The 26596-nt window shown below is 39.6% G+C and overlaps 1 protein-coding gene across 6 annotated transcripts in view; it reads left to right on the plus strand.

The window, feature by feature from the left end:
• Positions 1-26596, plus strand: part of CTNNA2 (catenin alpha 2) — a 1095877-nt gene that overhangs the window by 357529 nt on the left and 711752 nt on the right. For all 6 annotated transcript variants that reach the window (XM_012812356.1, XM_003801234.2, XM_003801236.2 and 3 more), the window contains one exon: positions 18823-19026. In XM_012812356.1, coding sequence (XP_012667810.1) covers positions 18823-19026 — 204 coding nt within the window. The remainder of the gene's footprint in view (positions 1-18822; positions 19027-26596) is intronic.

A 26596-nucleotide genomic window follows, 5' to 3' on the forward strand; every position in this document is an offset into this window, starting at 1 on the left:
ATATTGTCTTGTGAATTAATATTAATATTTGACTCCATCACGGTGCCAGTTGTGTGCCTGCATGTTCTTTCTGTCTCACACGTGCACATGCACACGCAGACTCCTTAATTATTTTTAAATGGGTAAAATCAACTTTATTTTACGTACACGGAGAAAGACAGGAACAGAAATCTGCATAATCCATTTATTTCTGACCGTAATTTACTACTAAGATGCTGATTTTTTTTTCTCATAGGCCCATAAAACGTCAAAGGTGAGACACATATTTGAGACTGACCAGGGTCGCTCCCATAATAGGGAAGTTCCTACTCCAGCCTCCCAAGCAGGTGTACTTCCTACCTAGAAAAGACGTATTGAGAGGACATCATTGGGGAAACATTTCTGATTCTAATTGGTAAAAGCTCTAATTGTTAAAAACAAGTACATTTTTTCTCACACTAAAATTTCCAAAGTCAATTACCAAAGCACCTTGCTGTTAGCTTTTAGCCACATCTCATTTTTTCCATGATATAGCTGGAAAATCCTTGTAGCCTCTCCTGTAGTCAGTGTTCCTATATGATAGGTAATTAATAAATATGTTATAATAGTTTATTCTGCCAGATTATCATATCTTACTATGACAAAAGCTCATTAAGTGTTTTTTTTTCTTTTTTTCCAACCTGCTATTCTCCTCCAGCCTATTTTCTCAGATGACCACTAAAGTTATTGTTTTAAAAACTGTAGGCATCTCTGCTTGTCTTCTGTTCTGTTGACATACGAGGTGATCACCAGAGCCCCCATTCACTGTTACAAGGAGGTTGGCTTGTTTCACGGTCCTGGGAGCAGAGGAGACCATTGGTTCTTGTGAGGTTTATGAGTGGGACTGCCTTGGTTACCGCTTTGGCTAAAAGCTAAAGATACTAAGTTTCAAGATTTGTTACATTAACAACATATATATGCTAAATTTAATTAATATTGACTAACCTCTCAAAACTGTCTCTCCAATTTTCAATTTTTTACAATCAAACATCAGTATAATACTGTGACCACACCCCCACACACTTGAAAAAGTAAATAATAAGTTCATGATTAGTAAATACCACACTATTCTAGGAAATAAGATATAAAACATGTGTATCACTCTTGGCCCCAAAACTTTCTTTTCTTCTTTTTTTTTTTGAGACAGAGCCTTACTTTCTTGCCCTGATAGAGTACGTGGAGTTAGAGCTCATAGCAACCTCAAACTCCTGGGCTCAAGTGATCCTCCTGCTTCAGCCTCCCAAGTAGCTGGGACTACAGGTGCCTGCCACAACAGACAGATATTTTTAGAGATGGAGGTCTCCCCCATGCTCAGGCTGGTCTTGAACTCCTGAGCTCAGGCATTCCACCTGGCTTGGCCTCCCAGAGTGCTAGGATTATAGGCATGAGCCACTGCACCTATTGGGCCCAAAACTTTCAAACAAATTGTTTCCCAAACCATTGTAAGTAACTCTGATCTTCCATCTATTTCTTTTGCTAATTCAACAGTCCTAACCCTGACGTTTGTTCTATATTGGGATTTAAGCCCATTGTGCATTTGAATATGCTTTTTGTTTATGGTTTTATATTTGCAATTATACAAATGCCAATCGTATATAGACTAATTTTGTTTGATAATAATTGCTGGGTGGCGCCTGTGGCTCAAAAAGTAGGGCACCGGCTCCATATACTGAGGGTGGTGGGTTCTAACCCAGCCCTGGCCAAAAAAATAAATAAATAATTGCTATATATTATGAAATAGTCACTCCTTAGTTGTAGCGACCCCTAAGGCCCTGGTCTCAGTCATCGCAGGAAGGAACCAGGCGTGACACGAATTAGAAGTACAAGCTTAAGGGAGGTGGACTAACCTTAAGTGCAGGGTAGCCCAGAGCCCCTTCACAAGGGCTATTTAATAAGGTTGTACACAACAGGTGGGGAGAGTAAGGTAATGACATACACAACAGGTGTGGAGAGTTAAGGTGATTACCTGTGAGGGCTGCATGGGTAAGGATTGCCACCTGCTCTTTCCTCACGTGTTCTTCCCCCACAACCCCCATGAAGAACTACTAAGCGTCAATGTTTAACACATGCTTACTAGTGAGTCACCCATCTTATCTCATTTTGGAACAATGAGTTACTTGGGGGATTGTCCCCAAGTCACAAAATGTCTCTAGGCTAGCCAGGAGACTGTCCTGTTCTCAGCGTTTCCTTTTAATGTGATAAGAATCAGTAACTGTCCTTGCAAGCACGGTGTCCATTCCTCTACACCTAGTGACCTCCATTCCCATGTAAAGAATAATTAATTCAAAATTAGCAACCAGAGCTGGTATCTGTAGGCAGAGGTGGGCTGGAGAAAAAGTGCAAGGATCCTTCGTAAATCCTTAGCAATTTTCCATCTCTTGCCCTGCTTAATTAAGCCTGCACAACCTTGAAAATTACAGTAAGGAAAGGCTAATTTTCTCATCAGTTAACTGCTGCCAGATGGGAGTAGAACGTGCTAGGAAGTAAACAGCTACCTCAAACCCGTACGCAGCGTTACTAGTTTAAACTCACACAATTCAGACCTGCTGCCTGGTACTGCCGGACTGACAGAGGCTGCCACGTGCAGAACAGAAACAAGAGGTGACGCTTGAGCCAATAATTCTTATACCGAGTGGGGTGTCGAAGACGGTGTGTGTTGGTGAGGGGGGAGATGTCAGGTAGTGGGAGAAGAAATCCTTGGGGTGTGAAGAACATAGCACTGAGGTCAACTGAAGGAGCCTGAAGGAAGAGGCCCAAGGGGAACACCGGAACCACCAGTACTGCCCACTTAGGTAAGAGTGTTTATCCAGGCAAGAAAACTAACAAAGCTTCACTTTATTAGGTGGCAGATTTCTCAGAAATAACAAGATTCAAAACTATCTTGTCTTTCCAGTAACCTTTGAACCTTTGACATTCCACATAGAGTTTTCCTGGGCAGTAGAAAGAAGTAGCAGATGCCCGTGGTTCTCAGATGTTTTAATTCCCATCCTCTGAAATGCAACCCATTAAAAAATATATATTTTGTGGTAGCGGTTTTTCTTCTAGTGCCTAACACTGTGCCTGGCACATAATAGGCTCTCATTAAACACTGAATGAAAACATGAAGCAGTGACAGTCCCTCCTGGACAGCAGATGGGGCAAAGTGAGCCAGACAGTGTTGGTGGAGGTTTTACTGTCAACCTCTTCAGACATCCCCTTTAGGGAGCAAAGAAAGGTGTCACCCGTGTGAAATTTTTGGTGTTAATATTTATAAGGATACAATAAGGGATATTTTACCTTCCTGTGGATGTCTGCCCGTATGTTTATATCAATATGCTTTTTCTTTTTTGCAATTAATTGGTGATTTATTTGCACCTGTTCAGGGGGCCACTGCTCTGGCCCAAGTGCAGGGCCTGCTGACTTTTTATACCAGTTTTTCTCATCGTTTTTTTTTTTGCATAGCTTAAGCAGGGGGTACAAGGAACATTGCCAGTGCAGGGTTACAGCTTGGTTGACAATGGATACATCTTAAATCACAATGGTTATAGTTATGTAACAGTGATTAATACAGCCTTGGTTGACAATGGATATAGCTTAAATCACAATAATTATATAACAATGATTAATTCAGCCTTGGTGGGTTTCCACCATTGTTCATCCACTGAGAACTTGGGGGGGGGGTTGTGAAATTTGGGACTTTCCCATGCTTCAACTCTGGGGGGCATAGAAATGGGCTGGGAAAGCCCATAGGGCATGGGACAAGCTGGGAAAGAGGGCGGAGAACAGGAGGTGGGGAAGAGGGCCGGGGAATGGGCTGGGAGTGCTTGCAGCAAACATATAGTGGGTTTCCATTAGATTTTGAAGGATTAAAAAAAAACATGAAACCATCTTATAAAACTACCATTTACATGACTTCTCAGGTAGCTCTTGTCATGCTAAGGCTTCACTTTCCGTAGGCTACTTCTTTCTTCAAGCCTACATTTCCCTTGACATTTATGAACAAGCCACCACTCCCGTCAAATTCTTCCCTCTGTATTCCATCGTCCCTGCAAATCTAATCTTTCCAGAATGCAAATCAGATATTATTCACCAGTAAAACTCTGTGTTCTGAACAAACTTTACAGTACTTAGGGTGGGATCAAATCATTTCAGTAGGTCCCTGCCTACCTGTCCCATCTTTTTCTTTCCGTTTATTCCATATTCTGCCATTGCTATCACTGTCAGATATACAGTCACCGTTTATCCCCATATCGCCCTTCTGAGCCTCTCTATCTCCCATGTTACTGTTGTACTTTATGCATGTGAATGTTAAACATACTCTGTTTCGAGTTCTGTCTCTGAAACTGTGAGCACCAAGAGGACAGAGATCAGGTCTCATTCACACTTTCATCTGCACTTTCAGCACGTAGACGTGAAATAAATGTTTGTTGAACAGCTGCTTAAATGAATGTGTTAACTTGTTTGATTTTATACCGTATATATCAATCCTACCTTATACATCAATCCTAATTGATTACCTAATCAATGACTGGTAATTAGGATTACCTGATCCTAATTGGCTACCTTATATATCCTAATTTCTCCTCAGCTTTCTGGACTGTGACTATATCATACCAACTTCTTCACAATAGATATTCCATGACTTTATAAACATTCTTATGTTCTGATGGGCATCCATTAACTTAATTGAGTTAACCCTTTTTGGGCTTCTGTTTTCTAGTGTTACACAAAGAATCGCTATAATTTAAATTATCATTATGAAAATCCAGAATATGACATCCTCATTAAGCAAAAAGACTATTCTTCAAACCATTCTATGCTTCTTGAAAAGCAATTAATACATTTCACTTTATTCCTGTGAGACACAAACTATTTCTTTCTCATCTTAATTTGCCTGCTTAAAAAATAGACAGAAAAAGATAGAAGAGTTTATACCCAAGGTGTATTCATTTCCCTCGTGGCCAATGAACTAATTTCCTTTTCATATGAGAAGAATATTGATACAATTATTCTTTCATCAGACATGAAATTTGAGTGTATAACCAGTTTGTGGAAATCACCTAGTAATTTATTAGGGTGATAACAGCAATTAAGTCACAATTGCTTTTGAGAAATATAAATTGACTTTCCATTTTAAATGGATAATTCATTTTTCTAAGCTACAGCCATAGACTGTTACTAAATTCTGGAGTAAGAAGTTTGTTTCTCCTGGTATTAAAATAATTTCAACCATAGATAATCTAGTAACTAATTATACAGTTATCAAGTTATTTTATTATTTTTTTTTTGTTTCCTTGGCTACTTACCTTTTGATAATTTGTGGAATGAGGGAGGGGATTTTAGACAGAAATGTAACATTACCAGTGGGTCTATGGTTTTTCTACTGACTTAAAAATGTAAAAATCGTTGCTATAGGCCATACAAAAATGGGCAGTCGACCTAATTTGGCCCACAGGCCATTGTTTGATGACTCTGGTTTATTCGAACCTTTGGATGAGACTTGCAGATTTTTCCTGGATTTTTGCTTTTATTACACTGCTGCTTATAATGACATGCCTCTGTCCATATATAATACCCTTTATACTCACATGCACACAGTTGTAAAATGCCTATCAGTCTAGCTAACAGTATATGGAAATTCGAAATAGTTCCATCTTATATAAATTAGGATGAAAGATTTTATAGTGGAAGTTTACCAACGAAAGGAGTTGGCTGCCTCAGCTAGCCTCCCTTGGATTGAAAACAGAACTAACATTTGTCATCCTGTTAACCTATATGACCAATAATTCTGAATCTCCACTTCACTAAGTCTCAAGTTCAGTGTAGACAAAAATGCACGTATCTAACTGAAGGGCCTTTAACATGTCTTCATCTGCAAATACTAGGTTCACTCTGGTGAATCTCTAGCTCTAGAAGCCTTTGGATAAAATTTGAAAAAAAAAAAGATATTTTTGCTCAGAAATCCTAACTTAGCTAATCAACTAATATTTATCAACTACTTACATGTGAAATCCTCATCTGGATGCAGAAGAAGATTCCAAAGTGTAGTAAGGAAAGCATCCTAATTGGTGCTCTCATACACATGCTCATGCTGGCAGCCTGCTGAGAATGCAGGGGAAAGTTGGACGAGAGCCAACTGGGAACTGCATGACAAGTCACAAGAGCTCTGTGGTGGGAGTCAAGGGAGAGAGAGTCTTCCCTGAACAGAGTCAACAGGTGCTTCAGAAACGCATCAGGGAGAAAGGAACTGAAATATTCAATAAAGAAGAACTAATAATACAGTAACACATGAAACATAGTAGAGTGGGGTGTTGCAGTCAGAGACCCCTTTGGCTGGAGCCAGGGGGGTTATGAGGAGAGTCATGGGAGGTGAAGTTCGAAAGGCAGAGATTGGTATCAGATTGCTTAAAGTCTTGAAGACCAGGGATCCTAAATTCGAAGTGGGTGTATATGAGATTATATTTTATCAGGCTACATTCACCAGAAATGATGACCCAGTCCTGAGGGTTGGATGAAAAATGCAGCTCATTGCCTTGCTCCATTATACATTGTGATGTATCTCAAAAAAGGAATAAAATGGAAATGAAATTGAAGAACTAGTAGATAAGATTCCAATGTCTATAAATTGCCAGGCCATAATGATAACCTATTCACAGCAATGGGGACGTGGCTGAAGGTTTGGGGCCAGTGGGTAGTTGGGTTAAGAATTTTAAGAATAGTCTGTTAGGGAAAAATAAGGTGTACAATAAAAAATGGTTAATTTAGATTCTCGATAAAGTAAATTAGAGGGGATAATGAATGGAAGAATAAGAAGTAGAAAATGGAGTTTTCTATACTGATATAAAGTATTACATTAAATAAAGGTAGTTCAAATGACTTGATGGTTCACATTTATTACTACATATATATATTGTTCTAATCTCTTCACATGTATGGTTTCATTTTCTCAGCAGTCCTAGAGTATAGGTACTGCTAATGTTCCTGATTTCCAAATGAAGAAACTGAGGTAGTCAGGATTTAAGCAAGCTACTCAGTCAGAACAAATTAAAGCTACAAGAAATTGGAGCCAGGTTTCTAATCCAAGCTCTCTATCTTTGCCCATTCGTGCTGCTAAGACTAAAGGCTTAATACTGGGTAATTTATAAAGAGCACAAATTTGTTTTCTTGCAGTTTGAGGGATGGGGAAATCCAAGATCAAGGCACTAGCAAGTTTGATTGTCTGGTGAAGGCTGCTGCTCTCTGCTTCCTGTGGCACCTTGTCCTCTGGCGTTTTCACAGGGCAGACGGTGGCAGGGCAAACTAGCCAAATGCTGTGTTTTGCCTCTTTTATAAGGACTTTTTTTTTTTTAAACAGAGTCTTGGTTTGTCACCCAGACTAGAGTGCAATGGTGTCATTATAGTTCACTGAAACCTCAAACTCCTGGGCTCACGTGGTTCTCCTGCCTCATCCTTTTGAGTTGCTGGGGACTACAAGCCTTCACTGCCACGATCAGTTATTTTTTATTCTATTTTTGGTAGAGATGGGTAGGAGGTACGGGGGGGAGGGGTGTCTCACTCTTGTTCAGGCTGGTCTTGAACTCCTGACCTGAAGGGATCTTCCTGTCTCAGCTTCTCGGAATACCAAGATTACAGGCATGAGCCACCATTATAAGGGCCTTAATTCCATAAGATCTGCCTTCAAGGCTCAATCACTAATTATCTCATCTCTTAACTTTATCAAATTGGTAACACCTGAATTTTGGAGGTGACATATTCAATGCATAGCACAATGATATTTCAACCAGTGTATTGTGAGAGGATCTTAGGTGTGCTGAGAAAATTTTTAAAGACCATTAATTAAATTATTTTCAAAAGAAGTTCAAGGCATAGTAAGTGTATTCTTTTACTTTTACTTTTTACTTTTTTTTTGATTAAGAAAATTTAAGTGTGCTGCAGAAGTTTAACTCTAGCTTCAAGTGTGTCGTGAGATAAAAAAGAATGAAAAGCACTGCTGTAGCATTATTGAGATCTTAGCCCTGTACTATTCTACATGTGATCTGAGATTATACTGGCTGGTGCGTGATCATTCCGTAAAGGTACCCAAGGGAATGAGGCTGCAAGTGCATGGGATTGGAGTCAGAAACCTCCTTAAGGTTTCGCTGTGTGGCCTTCAGCAAGTCCCTTAACCTGTCTCAGCAACACTTTACTTAAGAGGTGAGGATTTCTCCTTAGTGCTAACTAGTGCCCTAGGACAATGAAGAGAGATGACGGGTTCTCCTTCCCTCCTGCCTCCATGTGTCCTCCATAGAAATGAGGATATCTGGTTTTAAGGGAAGATGAAAAGTACATGTTACACCTGAGATGAGGGTAGAATGCCCAGTAGTCACGGCCAGTGTGAGGGCCAGTATCTCAAGAGTGTCAAGACTAGACACAGGACTTTGCTGCCTTTCCCAAGCAGGTGATGGCTAAGTCTTATAGCCACATGAAAGAGTCAGTCAGGACGCAGATTGAGAGTATAAACTGCAAGAGGTGAGGCTCACAAAAGGTGTGGGGGAGCCCCAAATAACTTTTGCAGTGGTCTTTTATTGAGGGGTTAAACAGAAGATGGCAAGAGGGTACGTACTCAAGGACCACACTCAAAAGAGACCTCGTGTGTTTTCTCCACCACTCCTTCAAGGAACTGCCATAAAATGTTTAATGTTTCACATCAGCCTTACTACCGCGGGACTGATCTTGGCTCCTGCGGGATTACCAAGTTACTTGGTGACTTGCTTCCAAGTTACAAGAGATCTCAAGGCTTGCCAGGAGACTGTCTTGTTCTCAGCAATTCCTCAGACGAGTTCTGAGATCAGTGACTGCTATTGTAGGCATGATGTTAACTCCTCGACCGCTAAGGCATGGGAAGAGTCAAATTCTTTAAGGAAGAAGGTCTTGAAAGCATTGCTGAGGTCCAGGAGCAGAACCTTGAGGTGTACCAACTCACGGGGGTAGACTGAGGAAGGAGGAATGGGGAAACAAAAAGGAAAGGGGGGTAGGAGGAGAACTTCAGAAAAGTAGGGTTTTGTAAAATATGAGAGAGGCTTAATTTAGGGAGTGGGTGGTAAACTGACAAGAACACACGAAAGTCACAAAGGATAAAGTGGGGGTAAGAAAGATGGTTAAAAATGCAGATAGAGTTCACAGGAAATGAAGAGATAACCTGACCATTTTTTTTCAGCAAAAGAATAAAATCCATTTTCTTTGTTAAACCCTCTAAAAGATTTGGTAGAATGCATCCTGGTCACTTAATTTCTAATTGATCCATAATGCAAAGCTAAGGATTGTTATCTTTGCTCTGCTTTGCTGTGATTAGTTGTAAAGTACTAGAATCTCTCAGAGCTTGAGAAAGTGCTCATGGAAATGCCACAGCTGCTCAGCAACACACACAGATGATGGGATTAGGGAAAATGAAACTGGCTTCCACTGGATTTCACCCAGGCTAGAGTGCCATGGTCAGCCTAGATCACAGCAACCTCAAACTCCTGGGTTCACATGATTCTCCTGACTTAGCTTCCTGAGTAGCTGGGACTACAGGTGCCCACCACAGCCCCACTAGATTTCTTATTTTTTTAAAAGCAACATATATATATAGAGAGAGAGACAGAGACATCTAAGGATGAAAAGCACTGTTTAATTATTAAGTCATTATCTTTGTCATGTATTTCAAATTATACTGAACTGTTTAATTACAAATAATATCTTAAGTAGGTAAATGGTATAATTAGCTTATTTTTAAGTATATGCCTGAGAAGGAAGAGTAAGCTATTTATAGACTACTGTGCAATTTAATAATTAAGGCAAATCAAAAATGGTGGTTAGATTTTTCTGTAGCTCAATAAAAAATAGACGATTAAAATTCAGTGTCCTTAGAATCTTCAATTCCTAATGCTACCTCAATTAGGTCAGGAAGAACTTTCCATGTAAAGATACAAAGATTCACCCTGGGAGAGCTTGGCCCAGAATGAAAAAGATGAAAATGTATCTGTGTTAATTATTGATACACTGCAGGGAGAGTAAGTGTTTAAAACTGAACAAATAACACAGTTTTGATTTTGACATCTCGGTTAATTTATTAAAATGGTCTTGATTTATGCTTTTATCTCAGATTTCCGTCTTTAAAGGAGGTATTTAAAGCATTTGGAGCCAGAATTATGATCATGTCTCATTGTCAATAGGTGTTTTTTTCCTTCTTAATTTTCAGGGCTATAAAATTTCATTGTTTCTTCCTGTTTATAGACATTTAATGGAAAATTGGGAGAGGCTGCCTTAGGGTTACCTGTCAAATGTTTTAAGCTGGATAATAGTTCTTTTTTGTTGTTGCTGTTGTTTTTAGAAGGATTCTGTAGTCAACGGTAGTTATTCAGTAGGACTTATTTGGGGTTGTATCAGTGCAACAAAATAATACAATAAATATAATAAAAGCCCCAACAAACCTTGATCCCACTAGGCTCTCTGTGACCTTCTGTGACCTAGACAATTTCTAAAGGCCAATGCAGTGGGAAGCCCAAAGCCGAAGTGAAGTTTAAATTTCCATCATCATGCTATGTCATTGTCAAATTTCACCTGGGCAGAGACACCTCTTCGTCTGGATTCCATGGGTTTGCACATCCTTCTTCATGTAGCAAGAAACAGAAAGACTCTTGAATTTGATACTTTTGAGAAAGAGGAAGGATACTTTCGCTTGCTATCAGTGAAACTCAAACCTAGATACATCAAAAGAGAAGACAAACTACCTAATTTAAATATCAAATGTAAATAGAATAGGGATGACAATGAAGGGCAAAAGGAAAGGAGTGAAGACTTGTACACATTGTTGCATAATCCCAGGAAAAGGTCAGAATAATTGTAATTAAAGGAGAACTATTTCCTCACACAAACATGCACTGTCATTTAGGTTTTCTAATTTTCATTGCTTTAATTGTCCTGTGCCAGAATGACATGTCATTTATCATTTGAAAGAATGAGTTGACTAATGTTAAAGTTCCCTTTTTTTATTTTAAAAATTAAAAGTGAATGACTGCATAGGGACATAGTGACATTTACTCTTTCTTCTGCTTGATTGATTGGAAATAGTTATACTGGACAGCAGGTGGTGAGGGCCTGGTGTTTATGAGGGAGAATGGCACAATTTATTATTTTCTTTAGTTGCTACCTTGAACTATGAAGGTGGTAAAAATCCAGAACACATTTATCTTACAGTTATAACAAGCAGCAAAGGAAACCATGATGCTTTCTCACACCACTCGCATTTGCTTTTTCCAGGCTGATAAGATTAGATTTGGGAAAACGAACAATTAGATCAGTTCAAACTTTACATTATCAATTTTTTTGGTCATTGTCTTTGTTGGCATTTTGAAAATTCTGTACATATTTGAAGTGATTAGGTAGTTTTTAAAGGCTTAACTAATGTTGAAAGCAAGAAAATCTAAAGATAATTAAGATGCCTTCCCCCTCCCCCCTTTGCAAGCAGGTTCTTGGCTACTAAAGAAAAAAAAATCGTTGTAAGCTGTGCATTCAGAGTCTTTGAAAATAGACTGTAGGTATAAAACCAGTGTTATATGCATGCTAGAGCCTCTCTGCTGGTTTAATTGTAATTAAAAGTGTTACTTTCATGCTTCAGATTTACCATGGATGCCAATATTTCTCAATTACTGCTTGAGTACCATTAGATATAAGCTCAGATTTAAGGTGGTTCATTCCTAGCCAAAGCAAGAGGTATATTTATGGTTCCCTTCTTGGTAAGAGAAATGTGTTATAATACCTGCCCTCTAGTTTGAAACAGAAGTGAGAGATTAAAAGTAGGATAAAGTATTTCAGAGCTGTTTTTGAGACCATCTTGAAGTATAAAAAAAAATCATGTTTTTAGTTTCTGAGATGAGGGAAAGGCTGTTGCATTAATTCCCTCACCGTAATTAGCAGAAAGTTATTTGAGGGAAACAATGTCACGCCATGGCCAAGAGCATTAACTGCCCAGCTAGAGGCATCAGCCGCATTACTGCTCTGAGTGCTCTAAGGTCACATCTACACACTTGCTCATCGCTCCAAGCACATTTTTTTGCTGCAGCTGGTTGACATTTTATCATAAGTATAGTTTTTCTTTGTATTTTGTTTTGTAGTTCTTGATATTGTATATTAGGTCTTCCAACTGGACATTCCTTGTACATATTAAGACAGTTAATTTTGAGTATTAATACAAATGCCCATACCCCTACCTGATTTTCATACGTGATAATCAACTTTCCATAAGACTTCTCCACTCAAATGTAAATACATCGTAAGTACTTACTCTTCTTCATCTGTTATCCATCACAATTGTTCAGGGCTCAGCAAATGTTTTCTTTTTTTTTTTTTTAATTAAATCATAGCTGTATACATTAATGCAATCATGGGGTACAGTGTGGTGTTTTCATATACAATTTGAAATATTTTCATCAAACTGGTTAACATAATCTTCATGTCATTTTCTTAGTTATTGTGTTAAGACATTTATATTCTACTTTTAGAAAGATTCACATGTACCCTTATAAGATGAACAATAGGCGTGATCCCACCAATCACCCTCCCTCTACCCATCTACCCTCCTACCCTCCCCTTCCCTCCTCCCCATATTCTTAGACTATAATTAGGTTATAGCTTTCATATGAAAGCTATAAATTAGTTTCATAATAGGGCTGAGTACATTGGATACTTTTTCTTCCATTCCTGAAGCTAATGTTTTCATAAAGGGACAGGAGTAAATATCCCAAACTTAGTAGGCCATATAGTCTCTATACCAACTATTCATCTCTACCATTGTAATGCAAAATAGCCACAGATAGTTTGTAGATGAATGGGCCTGTGTTCTGATAGAACTTATTTACAAAGTAAATAGGCTCACTCCTAGGATGTAGTTTGCTGATACCTGTATTGTTGGTGCTGCCCATGCTAGAAATATAGGTTTGATGTTTGACTTCTTCATTCTCATAGCCCATATGTTTCCAAATCTTGCCAGATTGACACACTAAATGTTTCTTAAATCCATGCCTTTGTCATTACCCAGATGACCATAACCCTGATTTGTACTCCGCCTATTTCTCTTCTGAACTCTGAAGACTTGGTAATTATTCTTCTGCCTTTTACTTCTAGTCCGGCCAAAGCTAACTTCCACAGAAAACTTCCTAAAACCAAATAGGATTGTGCCATTTTTATGTTTTATGATCTCTGATGATTCTGCATCACCTAAAGGGGCCTTCACAAATTGAAAGCTTCTTAACATAGCATAGAAGTCCTCTTCAGGACCTGGCTGTTGTTCTGTGCCTCCCACTCTCTGGCTGTGCCTCCCACTTCTATTTTTGTCCATGCAAGTACTTTCAGAAGCAAATGCCAAGATAAAGGGGATTAGCTTCATAAGCAGAAGTTGCCTTTGAAGGGTAAAGTAGGCTTGTACCAGCAGAAATAGGTGAACAGAGCTTTTGAACCGTGATGCAGGTCAAACGTCTGTGAAAGAAGAGCAGGAGGGAAAAGAGGATTGGGTGGGAAGAGTCTCAGCACAGTTCTGAGAAAGTCCTGCACAGGCCAGTGGGAAGTCTATTCATGCGTTCCACAACAATACCAGACATTTTCCAAATTACAATTGGTTGTAGGTGTTTTAGTTTTTGCTTAGAGACTCCACACTTTGAAAGAAAGGATTATTCAGGATGTGCCCTTAGGCACCTAGAATAATTGAGGACCCATTTCATTACTGAGTTGTTAGACTCTCAATTATCTATTAGAAGTGTGAGATGACTCATGACAAAAGAGGATCACATGACAGATGATCCTTTTGCCATTATATTTCGTTTAGAAGAATTGCTTAGTTTTTTAAAAAAATATACATTTTTATAATTATGATTGATTATATTCATTTTAGTTGAATGTGAGCAATCTTAAACAGTGGAAAGAACATTAGCCTCAAAGTCAGAAGACCTGGGTTGAAATCCTAATGTCTTCACTGAGGGGCATTCGTGGGATGACATCTTAGGCATCATTTTCCTGTTCAATTAGATGGAGACAGTGATATCAAGGACACAGAATTGTGGACTCCTCAAACCATCTTGATCCGTTCAGTCTCTTGCTTTCATAGAGGTCTCTCTGCTTCTTCCTGTGTTAGCACCTGCATCAGGCTAACTCAGTGTCCTGTGATTCTGCTGAAATTTTTAGGTCACATAACTTTTTGTAGAGTGAATAAATGATATGAGCAATTTAAACGTAGTGTTCTAACAATTGTATATGTGATGTGTACAGGTAAATGTGTGATTCTGGGAAGTAGTGTTGAACTGCATGATTTTCTGAGTTATTTCGGGTTAACGTTTTTATAGAGTTCAGCACCAGAGAAAATGGAGATCAATTACTTACGTCAGACTGGAGAAAATGTTTCAGCACTGACTTGATGGCAGAATAGGGTCCATGCTTCCTTTGCTTGGGGCTGAATTTGTGGCTGTTATCTTTATGACCCTGCATTCCCACGGCACCTCCATAACTGCAAGCATGAAAACAATACATTTTAAGTAAAAATGTTAATAAAAATAAGTCAACATATAAAGCAGAAAATATGCAAGCCAAGGATATGAGATAAAAAAGAAATTAAAGCAAGCTACTTTTTAAGGATAAAATAAGAAATGCAGGTCCACAATTTTAAAATGAACTAAAGGGATAGCGTAAGATGGAACTAAAAGATCAAAAGGATAAAAAGATTAAACGGGCATTAAGAATGCAAAAAAAAGACAGATTTTAAAATGTAAAATCTCAGTAGACTAAAGAAAGTTAGTACAGTTGGAAACAGCATAATATCCTCTCACAGGAGTGTACTTTGGTCCTACAGGGAGATACAGAAAGTGTTGGCTGTTTGACTGTTCCGCACTGGCGTGTTGCTCCAGGGAAATATTCCCTCAGTGACCAGGGAGTGAAATTTAAATCTGGATGATGACAACCTGCCCCTTCCCGCCAGCAGAGGGCAGTGGCGCCGAGAAGCGGGGGCAGGCAGAGGCAGTGCTGAGAAATGAGACCACTAAGAGCCTGGCGCTCAGCTGCCGTTTGCTGATCTGAAATGTTCCTGAAATGAGTTAGGGAAGAGAACTGGCCTCAGAGTGTGTGTGTGTTTTTAATCACTCCCAGAATAATGTAGCAGCAAACACTCCTTCTTCACTCCACTGGACTTTCAAATTCTCTGTGTATTTCTTGCTTTCTTGCTCAAGATTCAGCTCGGGAAGTTTGTTTTTCTTACTTTTTGAAACTGTAGAGAGAGCCGTTTCCTCTAGCTCTTGTGACTCTGACTTCATTTAGTTCGGTTTTTGCCTCATTCTCATTTTCTAAACGCAGTTGTAGATGTGGCAAGTTCTCTGAAATCACAGACACACACACGTGTGCGCGAACAACTCATACCATCTTCCATAAACATGTGAACATATGTGCACACACACCCTCATATACACCTGTAAACCCCCCATTCATAGACTCATAGGTTCATACACACACACATAACCCATATGCCTCTCATACCCACATGTACATGCACACACACAACCTGTACTTACTCCTTCACACACACACACGCGTACACATTCCATGCACACAGACACCTGCAGGCCCCTGTGCACTGGGCTTTCCCTTTACCTCTTTTCTCTCCCCCGAGTGGCTTCTCCCTGCTCAGATTTCACATCCATCATTGCAGTCTTCCCCATCTGCACCACAGATAGGGATTGGAATATTGTAAATTTATTGTTTCTTTTCCAGGGAGATTTTTTTCAAAAGCTTTCCCCCCATGATCTATAAATAATGAACAATTCCATTAGAGATGTGATGGATAGTGTAACTTTTATGCAGAGTTTGTCAGGCTTAATGTTTCATGCTTTTACTTTGATGACAACTCCCGGCCATGGCAGGCGGGGAGCTCAGTTGGCTGACACTCCAAAGTCTCTTTTGACACATTTCCCAAAGTGTGTTTCTTGGGTTCTCATAGATAATGCATGCATTTTAAAAGGGCACTTTCGTGCTCAAATAGGTTTGGAAAATGCTACAGGGAACTGGCACCTTTAATGCAGAATTTCTCAAAGCATTCCATATGATAATTTGCTCTAAGACATGCAGTATTCTTCTTTCCCCCCAAAATTTGACTATGGAACCTTATTTTTTCATCAAAACACTGTATCTTTAGAGTCCGTGTTCTCTAGAAAATAATTTAAGAAATGGTGTTTTAATGATGGTAGCGCATTCTCCTCTCTGCTGCTCTTACTGAAGGTTCACATTTACCTTGGTATTTTTCTGTAAAACGGACACTTCTTTATATTTCTCATTCCAAAATACAATAAAAATTTATCTTGGAGCCAATATATGATTCTAAAGAGTCTCCTAGAATCTTAGAACAGAGTAAATAATTCTCATTATGTTTTATATTAATATGATTTCCTCTAAAAGTCTTTGACAATAATCTTTATAAGGAAGATGGTCATCATATTTTGACAAGTCATTTCTTTATTTAGAATATGAGTTGCTGATGCATGTTACATAGTAAAAATGCATAATCGTAGTGTATATTTATGAACATTATATATCATAAATGTTATCAACAGAAAAGCAGGACATGGAAAGAAAGAAAAAAAAATTCAGACGGATCTCTCCAGGAAGAGACAGTGCAGACACAGCACTGGCACAAATAGCAGGAAGACCTGTGCTCACCTCTGCTCTCCTCTAGGACTCTTAGAAATGATAATTCTGTAATGATGAATCCTGAAGAGCCATCCACTGTACTGAGCCAACACATGATTTTTTTTTTTTTTTACACTGGACAGTTGTGCCCAATACCAATGCCAAGAAGTGCATTTTTGTTTCAGTAAATATCCCTTTTCATCTCCTTTACAGAAGAGTCTGTGAATGTAAACGTGGTTATTATTCCAAAGCCTGGCCCAGATATCTGTCTCCTGTTTGCAAGACCTCATTCATCTGCCTTCTAAATGCAAGAGGGAGTTTTGATAAGTTAGTGATTTTCTAAAACATGTGAAATTCCAGTAGACTTTACCCACAGTCTGTGCCTAATCTATACATATTTGGTTTTAGTTGTAACCTGCCTACACTCATTTCCTTGAGACTCAACCTCCTTGTGCTCAAAGGATCTATTTCCCTGGTGTGGAGATTTGCATTTTAACAAGTATCTGAGAATCTCAGCCCAGATCCTCTGAGTGCAACCTTTAGCAAATACCCTAGCATGCTTTTGAGGGCTAAAATAAACTTTCCCAGAGCACACAGTTGGACTTATTTATAATAGTAAGCAGATATTTAATACTACATTAAAATAAAAAACATAGAAGTGTTTTTTATGTTCCTCTCCCCAACCTCGTTTTAGCATTAAGCACCATGGTAGGCATGTAGTAGGTCCTCAGCAGGTGGTAGGCTGGCAATAGTATCACTATCTATTTTTGTTTGCTTTTGTCATTGTATTTGTACACATGGCAAGTTGTATTTTCTTCATTATTTTTTAAGCTGCTGAATATTTAAGTAATGATTAACATCAAAGAAAATAGTAAGGGGATAGCAATTGCAGCCACAGTAATCTAAGATTGGAAGAGCATTGACCCATCGTGGACAGTCTGGTGATAGGACGTCTAAGTATACACCTCCAGTGAGGATGAGCACACCATTTCCTGCAGCAGGTCACTCTACTTTGATAAACATTGTGAAATGATCTTTGCCTAGGGCAGAAATGACTTTTCCCAAAGAAAACCATTTTGGGGAAATGCCAACTTTGCCTCTGTGCTTCACACACTTAATTATCCCACAATTCATCAGCCCCTCCACTCTTCTGGCTTGCTGAGAGTTCTCCAGGTTCTGCTGCTGTATTTCTGACTACCCTTCCAATTTCGATTCTCACTCCTCTGCATACCCTTAGAAATTGGCATTACCCAGGTCTTCGCTGGTCCGCTCTTCTTGCTTTATTGATTTTACTGGCATGTCCTCCACTACTTTGTATCCAAACGTCCCTTACAATTCCTAGATCCCTATAAAGGCTGGCATGGCTCTTGAATCCTGGGTGTATATTTCCTTCTGCCTCTGGACATCTCTGCCTATGGCATTCCCAGACTCCTCAGGCATCATTGGGGCCAAAGTTAGTGTATGTTCTCCGTGACGCCTTCCTGTTAGAAAGCATCTAATTTTTTGTTCCCTAGCTGGGATCCTTCAGAACATGTCAATACATCTGCCAGGACTTTGTCAGTTAATTGTGACAAATCTCTCACACACATTATGAACCTTTTTCCAGAACACTAGTTTTTGCATGAAAGATAATAATTCCTAGTGGGGAATTAACCTGTATTAAAGATTTCTGTTGGATGTTCTGTGCCCAAGTTTCAAAAGTGATTGTGTCATGGAACAGTAACGTATGTACAAGTCACAGCTAAAGCATGCTTAGGTTGTTGACTGCATACAATGTTTAAGCTCCATCTTTTTCACATAATTCCCCACCATTCTACACTGAAATGTACTTTGCTTGAAGCCCTCGTATTTAAAAAAAATCGCAAGCCAGTGCCACAATGTCATTTAAACACTCTTCAGAGGAGATAGCTCCAAGAACATAGCCTTCAAACAAGACGTGCTGTTTTCAACCTGAAGGTTACACCCAGGACAAAATATCTCACCAAAAGTTACCACTTTGTCCAGGCCACTTGAAAATTTGTGTCAGCAGTTTCCCGTTCAAAGGGCCTCTTTTCCTGGCTTCCGATGTTTCTGCTTTAGGAAACAGGGTGCAAAGGCGGTCATCTCTTCTGTGCTCATTTTTTTTTTTTTCCGTGATACTTCCAGAACAAGATCATCCTGGACCCCATGACGTTCAGCGAGGCCCGGTTCCGGCCGTCCCTGGAGGAGCGGCTGGAGAGCATCATCAGCGGCGCGGCGCTCATGGCCGACTCCTCCTGCACGCGGGACGACCGGCGCGAGAGGATCGTGGCCGAGTGCAACGCCGTGCGGCAGGCGCTGCAGGACCTGCTCAGCGAGTACATGAATAACGTAAGTCTTGGGCTCTCCGTTCTTGTGTCTCGGTGGATCAGTTCTGCGATCTTACGGACTAGGAAAGCATGGATAGCAGGAAAGGACAGACAGGTGTTCCCCAAACAGAGTCAGGTGACGCCGAAGAACCACTCTGGGAGCACGTGCGTCCTCCTGTTTCAGAACGTGCGCGTTGTCTGTGTGTCTGCACACTTAGAGTAGAATGGAATATGTGATGGAGAGTAGTTCTTTCACGTTTCACTTGAATGATTTCTTCTTGGTCATTTTAGTGACTGTGAATTGTGAGTCAAGATTTCCCTTGTAAAGGCAAATGATTGATGGAAACCCTGCAGGATGTACTAAGTCCTCTTACAAAGAGCACTTTCAAGGTGAGGCAGAGCCGCAGGTGCTAATCCTCAGCCCTAAGTGGCATTAATAAGTATAATAGATCTTAAAATGTTTACACAGAGCTGGTGAAGGTGGAAAGTTCTAACTGCAGAGCAGTAAAATTGGAGCTTTCTTGATTGGTTGTGCAATTGGGAGTTGTTTTTTAAAAGAGTCTTCAGGTTTTCACATAAGCTACGTATCCAGTTGTATTTTGACAGGTCATAGCCATCCTCTCCTAGAGTTATAAAATGTGACAGTTTTTGTATACCATAAACTGCAAAGAGGTGGGATGAAACACATACCCTTTGCTGTGAAAGGCATTACATTATGGCATTGATTTGCTCCCTTCATTCAGCTGAGGTGTTTGCCCAGCACTTGCAACAGTGAATGATCTGGGCTTTCCCACCTGGACTTTTGGCTTTGAGAGAATTCAGCACAAATTGGGAGAAGAAAAAAAGGTGTAGATAAAATGAGGCCTTGGCATTATGTTCTGAAGGAATGCTCTGTGTAGGGGTCAGGTGGGTAAAGGGACACTGAAAATCAGCTCACAGCTTTTGAAATCTGAGCTGGGTATGGTTAGACGCCTCTGAGACAACCCTGAGACAAAGCAGTCAGCCCACGCCCCTCCTGCCGGGGTCTTGCTACTCTTTATAATGAGGCTGTGAGGCTAACAGACACACAAGCAAGGAGCCAGTGGTGTCAGAGACAGGGTTGCTCCTCCCCCCCTGCAGAGCACTTCATCTTGAAAGCAAAAGGATGTTTGATGAGAATACTGTACAAACTAAAAAACAAAATCTGTTTCCTTTCCATGAACCTTCAGATTCTTTAATTTCAGAAGACTTCCCCATTTTCAGCACAGAAAGAATCAAAGTGTGGATGCACCAACCTTGTGAGGACTTCTCTGTGGGATCCTAGAAGGCTAACGTTTTCTGTGATTTTGGTCTGTGGGTGTTGTGTAGGGTACAGCTAGAAAAGTTGATCACAAGGGTCTCCCACCTTAGTGAATCTTCTGAATAGCAGATTTGTCCAAAAAAGAATGCTTATAAAACCTGGGGTTCTGTTTATTTGTAGTTTCTAACAAAATAGCGGTGGGCTGATGACTTGTATGTGGAATTTGGTTTTACACTAGGGCATGCTGGTACTTCTGTCAAGAAATAATTATTAGCCAGGAAGTAGAAAGTACAGAGATAGCAGTGCTGGTTAAGATCTCAAAATAAATAAATCAGACCAAAAACAAAAAAAAGTTCCTGTGAATAGAAATCACTGAGAATGTGATTAAAGAGGCTCAGTAGAGATGTGACATGCAATTTTGAGTTTGAGGTTTAAAATCCTGCCAAGTAGAAGTTTTTTTTCTTTCAGTGTAAACTCTTATAGATCAGCAGAGCTGATAGATTTTCATATTTTATTGACTCTAGGCACTTGTTTTTCTGTTCACAGCCTTGCGATGCAGAAATGTTTTGTACTTTTATTGAAATCTCAGATTCTATTTTGACATAGTTCCAGATAATACATGTATGGGTAGAGTGCTTAAATTTCAATGTGCACAAATGCTTTTCTCATTGAACCATCAGGATCAAAGCCTGATATAAAACACCTCCCTTTTGATTTTTATATAAACTGTGTAAGATTTTGAACTTCACATTCTGTAATGATTTCAGTGTAGAATTGGATACAGGTCGACTATCTCCAAGATCAGCTTCTGGTGTACTCATTTCTACTGCCACAAAATCAATTTATATTTATTTTATATAGCATATATTAATATTAACAGAAAGCACACATTTATGCCTTAACAGAGAGTGACATCATAGGTAACAGCAACCAGTAAATTAATTAGTCATTCCTGAGTTTTTAATAAGATACTTTTTTAAAAAAAGTTTTCAGCTCTGGGAATAAAGGTGTTATCAAATTATCACCTTGCAGGTTTTCATCTTAATGTGCTAGGCAATACCATTAGGATAAAGAAATCATTAAACTGAAAAGAATAGACTTAACTATTGGCATAACTGATATTTCTAAATCCCCAAATTCTCATGAACATTCAATTTTTAATGCTCACTGGTAGCCAATGTTGTGTACAGTAGAACCTCTGGATATTGACCACCCAAGGAACTATAACAAACTTGTCAACATAAGGAACGAGGGCTACTGAACTGATACGTACATTTGGTGCATGTTCACTCTTTGAAATTTAGGTCAATTTTAGGAGGTGGCTGATGTATGGAGGTGGTCAGCCATGGAGGTTCTACTATCCATCCATGCCAAGTGATATGGAAAGGAGGGAGATGGAGGTTGTGGGGAGAAGCTTCCTCTTGTACTAAATGCTTAGGAGACGGCAGACATCATGGGGCCTGGGCTGTGTTTAGCCACATGGGTTACACTGAGCTCAGGTTGTGTGTGTGTGAGAAAAAAACTGGTGTGAGAAAAAGGGCTGAGGGAACAGAGGGAACAGATGTGTGTGGTGAAAATCATGATTGCAGAGCATGCCAGTGGTAGGAAAGATTGTTGGGATTCTTTTATAAAAGCCTTGGCTGGCCTTAAGTTGCTTTATCCAGTTTAAGATAAAACCCAAAGGAAAAGATTCTTAAAAATAATCTCCCTTTAAATAGATTATCATTATTATACATATGTGGAAACTAATGGGTAGCCAGAGACTCTTACTCAAAGGACGTGCGGCGTAGAAATGTTAATTTGGATCAGTGCCAGCGGTGCAGTTGTTGGCGTGTTATGCTGAGTACTATAAATAGCTTTCATTTATAAACTTCCCTCTGCAACTTACAATTTTATACAGCCTTTTTTGTGGCAGTAAAACTCTTTTTTCTATTAAAAGAAAAATCTTAAAAATGACCCTAAGTATAGTTTTTTATTGTAAGAACATTGTGATGGAGTCAAATTTAGAATTTTTTTTTTCCATTTAACAAATGTGTATTGTCTGCCTGGCTGCTTTGTTCCAAATTGGTCAAGGCTTCTGGGGACACAGAAATGAACAAAACAGATGTAATTCTCTGGTCTCATGGAGCTTATATTCTAAAGATAAAGGGTAGACAATGAAGACATAAGCGATTTGAGCAAGAGTTATTTCAGGTGGTGATCAAAGAGGAACTATCCATGTAAAACCTGAGAGGTAGGGAACATGGGATGCCGCAGTAATTAAGGATGACCTGGGAAACGTGTGTTCAGTTGATTTTTAATCAAAGGCCTTTTTTGAGATGAGACAAGGGAGCAGAGAACCTTGGGAGTTAAAAGACTAGCAAGATCACAAGCCTTGCTGTGAGCAGGTGCCTGCTGCGTCTGAGGAGCCACTGGGAGCCAGAGTAGCTGTTGGAGTGAGTAGCTGGGCAGGGGGACAAGGGGTCTATCCAGTGCCTTGTGTACCATTATACGACTCTGACTTTCATTCTAATGGAATGGGAGGCTACCAGATAGTACTGGGCAGAAAATGCCAGGATTTAGGTATTGAAAACAGGCTAAAAAAAAAAAAAAAATGATGAGGCTCAGCGCCTGTAGCTCAAGTAGCTAAGGCGCCAGCCACATAGACCTAAGGTGGCGGGTTGGAATCCAGCCCCGGCCTGCCAAGCAACAATGATGGCTGCAACCAAAACATAGCCAGACATTGTGGCGGGTGCCTGTGGTCCCAGCTACTTGGGAGGCGGAGGCAGGAGACTCGCTTGAGCCCAGGAGTTGGAGGTTGCTGTGAGCTGTGATGCCACAGCACTCTACCCAGGGGGACAGCTTGAGGCTCTGTCTCAAAAAAAAAAAAAAAAAAGATGAAAGCAGGAAGACAGGAGAGGAGGCTCTGGGCCCAAGGATAATTACTGAGAGGGTGGTCTCTTGGACCAGGGGATAGGAGAAGTGGAGTAAAGTGTCCATGTTTTGACTATGTTTTAAACAAAATTTGCTGTGAAGTGACTGGTGAGAAGACTGTGCTTGCTCATTAACGCAAAATAGACACTGACATATGAAATGGCAGTCCTGGGCGTATCAGCTGCAGCTAATAACAAATAGGTTTGGGTTGCACGGAAAATTCTGATTTATTCAGATGTTGTTAACGATTTGTAAGTAGCTTACTTGGCAATGCCTGGGTACTCTGCTAAACAGATTGTGTTTGAAAGGGGAGTTAAAGAACAATTTTATATCAAAATGGTATCACCAAAAAAATCCAAGTGTGGGTCACATTCTTATAAAACAATAAAGATATAATACTTATCCTAAGTGTTAAACTGTAATGCAGAGCTATAAGGAGTAAAATTAATATTTGTTCTCGATACTAAACTGGTAAATACAGAACAATAAGGAGATTCATGAAACTGTTACTTTTTGAGCACAATTCACTGCGAGGCCTTAAAGAGAATATGCAATGAAACAAAAGTGCCTGGACCTTGCCGTGCTGCTAAAAACTGGTTCATTTCATATGCATAGACTGTGTAGCTCTAAATATTTTAAGGACTAATGCAGAACTATAGTTTTCTTAAATAATCATAAAATTAAACTGTAAATGTTTGCTCGAGGATGGCAAAGATCCTGGTGGCAAAAAGTAATAACTTGCAGGTCTGTATGTTAAAATGTGGTGTGTTATTTTTTAACTGTATTTTTTCAAATAATTACATGTATATGTATTTGGGCCCAACTTACAGCCTCTAAGTGGATCTCTGAGGTTAACAACGTATAAGCTTTCAATGGTAGGCAGGTGTTAAAAGCACATGAAGACACACTGATTTGGGAACACATACACATAAGTGCCTCAAATGTTACTGTCACAGCCTTTTGTTATAGAGCAGTATTTAACATAAGGATGTTCCTGAAGGAGCCTGCCTCTCAGGGCTTAAGGACAGAAATAGAGTGTAAATAATAGGAAATAATCTTTAAAAGATTATTTCTAGCTTAGTTCTGGAGCCTATATCACAGTAAGGCTCCAGCATACCATTCCACAAGGGTATATGAGTAATACATGAAGTGATGGCCACCTAGGGCCACCGGGTCTCTGAAAATAGTGGCTTTTATATTGTGTTTTGTTTTATATCATGTAAAAGAAATGTATGTTCATTGTAAAGGCTAAAAATCGGAGGAAGTAGAATGTAAAGCTCATTCCTACCCTCATTCCCTAAAGATAATCATTGGTGATAACTTGGTGTATGTCTTCGCAATCATTTCGAACATAAAAGAGTGGTCTATTTATATATGCACATATGTTATACCCTGACTTTTTGAAAAAATGGTCTCCTCTTGTAAATAGGTTTTTGTAACCTAGTTGTTTTACTCAATATGTTGTGAATATGTTACCTTATCAATAAACAATATCTAACGTTATGTTTCCCGGCTGCATAGCATTTTATTGTATTAATACGTAATAATTCATTTAGAAGCAATTCATTTTGAGTATATTTTTGGAGAAAAGTTTTGCAAAAGATAAGTAGGGAAGATTTTTGTGCTGGCAGTGTAAGTAGAGAGTTCTGATTTAGACCGGAAGCATGACTGAGGAACAGAATGAGAAAAGAGGGAGGACACAGATTGGTTTTCGTTTATGAAAATTCTCTAAGTTGGCCATATGCAGTCCTACTCAGGGAGACGCAGAACAACTCAGTGGGAAAGTTTAGCATTGGGCCTGAACCTAGATTTCCAGAGAGGGATTGAAAGTTTCTGAAGGGAGTGTCACGAGAAAGATAACTTATTACAGGAATTATTATCCTGCCACGTTTCTCCCAGATAGGAAGGCGGGGATGACTAATTGTTATTCCTTAAGAATAAGGTTTTGTTGATTTAACATAAAACTTATCTCCAGTATTATCTAGGCCTTGTCTTTTCTGTCTTTCTCATTATTATATATGCATGAGGTGGTGAAATTCACAAAAGTCAGCTCGACTAATTATAACTTCCTCTATTAAAAGGTTCGGCTTAAAACAGAATAGAAAGTAATGTTTAAAAATGTTTGTGGGCCATCTGTGACCTAGTTGCCCATAGCTCTCCATAATGGCCCTCCACTCTAATGGGAAATTAACAGTTGCCTTAATGAGATCAGTGGCTTCATTTAAGGGAAAGATTCCCAATACCCCAAATTTAGTGCTTGTGAAGGGAAGATTTCCTTGTCTTTTCTTTATTTGTATCTTCTCTTCTTTTCTGTCTTCTGCCTGAAAATATATCCAGTGCCCCCTTCTCTGTTAATTTTGAACTTCAAGTTGATCTGCACAATTATTCCTCCCATGTAAAACTTGTGCTTCCATAAAGAGACAGTTTTAAAATGTGTTTGTAGTTGATGTTTCTTACTCAGACATTGAAAGAGTATGATTAGGTTATCAACTTTTTCTTTGAGGTACGAAATTGTCCTTTGAATCTACTCTTCAAAGAAAGATGCATAGTTAGTGTGGAAGTCTTTTGGAAAGTGCTTTAGGCTTCTGTCCTTGCCTCGTGGCATTTTCAATCACATTTGCATTTCCAGGTCGATTTCACTAGAACTCCCAGAGGTACCCTGGAATTTGTACAGGGTGGCCCAATCTTTTCAATTTTTTCTTACTTTCCTTCTTCTTATACTGTTATTATTATCATATTTCTCTGCTAATGGTGCTCCACTGTGTTTGCTCTGTAATAGGATCTTCGAAAGCCAAGGGATGTTGGGGAGGGTGGAACACAGAGGGTGGCACTGACTCAGACACAGGTGGCAGGGGAATGTCCAGTCATGCTGCCAGGACATCTTCTCTGGAGACAATAATGAGGGTGTGAGTGTGAAAGACATTGTATCAGGTTCAGGAGTCCCACAGGGCAAGTGTGAGAGGGCCCTGTACAAATATCAGGTACAAAGAGACCTGGAATTGGAGTGATCTGGGCACAGCAGCCATCACAGCCATGGAGCACAGGTGAAGGGAGCATCCAGGCCCAGAGGAAGGCCTGCTTGAGTCTGAAAGGACCCAGTGTATAGGGCAGTTATCCAAGTAGGAGACTTAGGTCCTGTGAAAAGCGTGGTGTGCCATGTAAATTTGGTATCACCTTGTGACATATAACTTACAAATGTCTTACTCTTGGAAGTTAGGCCTCCCTACATTTGGTTCCTCTGTAGTGCATCAACTCTCACTCCCTTTTCTTTTCCATGGTAAGGAAAAGGGCCTTTCTTTTGTGACCCCCACCCCCAAATTCTCCTCAGTGGATAGTTTGGCAGCAGGCGTAAGCCTGTGCTTTGTCTGCATTTGAATCTTGGTTCAAATCCCAGTTTTGT

The sequence above is a fragment of the Otolemur garnettii genome, unplaced genomic scaffold (assembly GCF_000181295.1).
Source record: "Otolemur garnettii isolate 467f Iridium unplaced genomic scaffold, OtoGar3 scaffold00203, whole genome shotgun sequence".
NCBI lineage: Eukaryota > Metazoa > Chordata > Mammalia > Primates > Galagidae > Otolemur > Otolemur garnettii.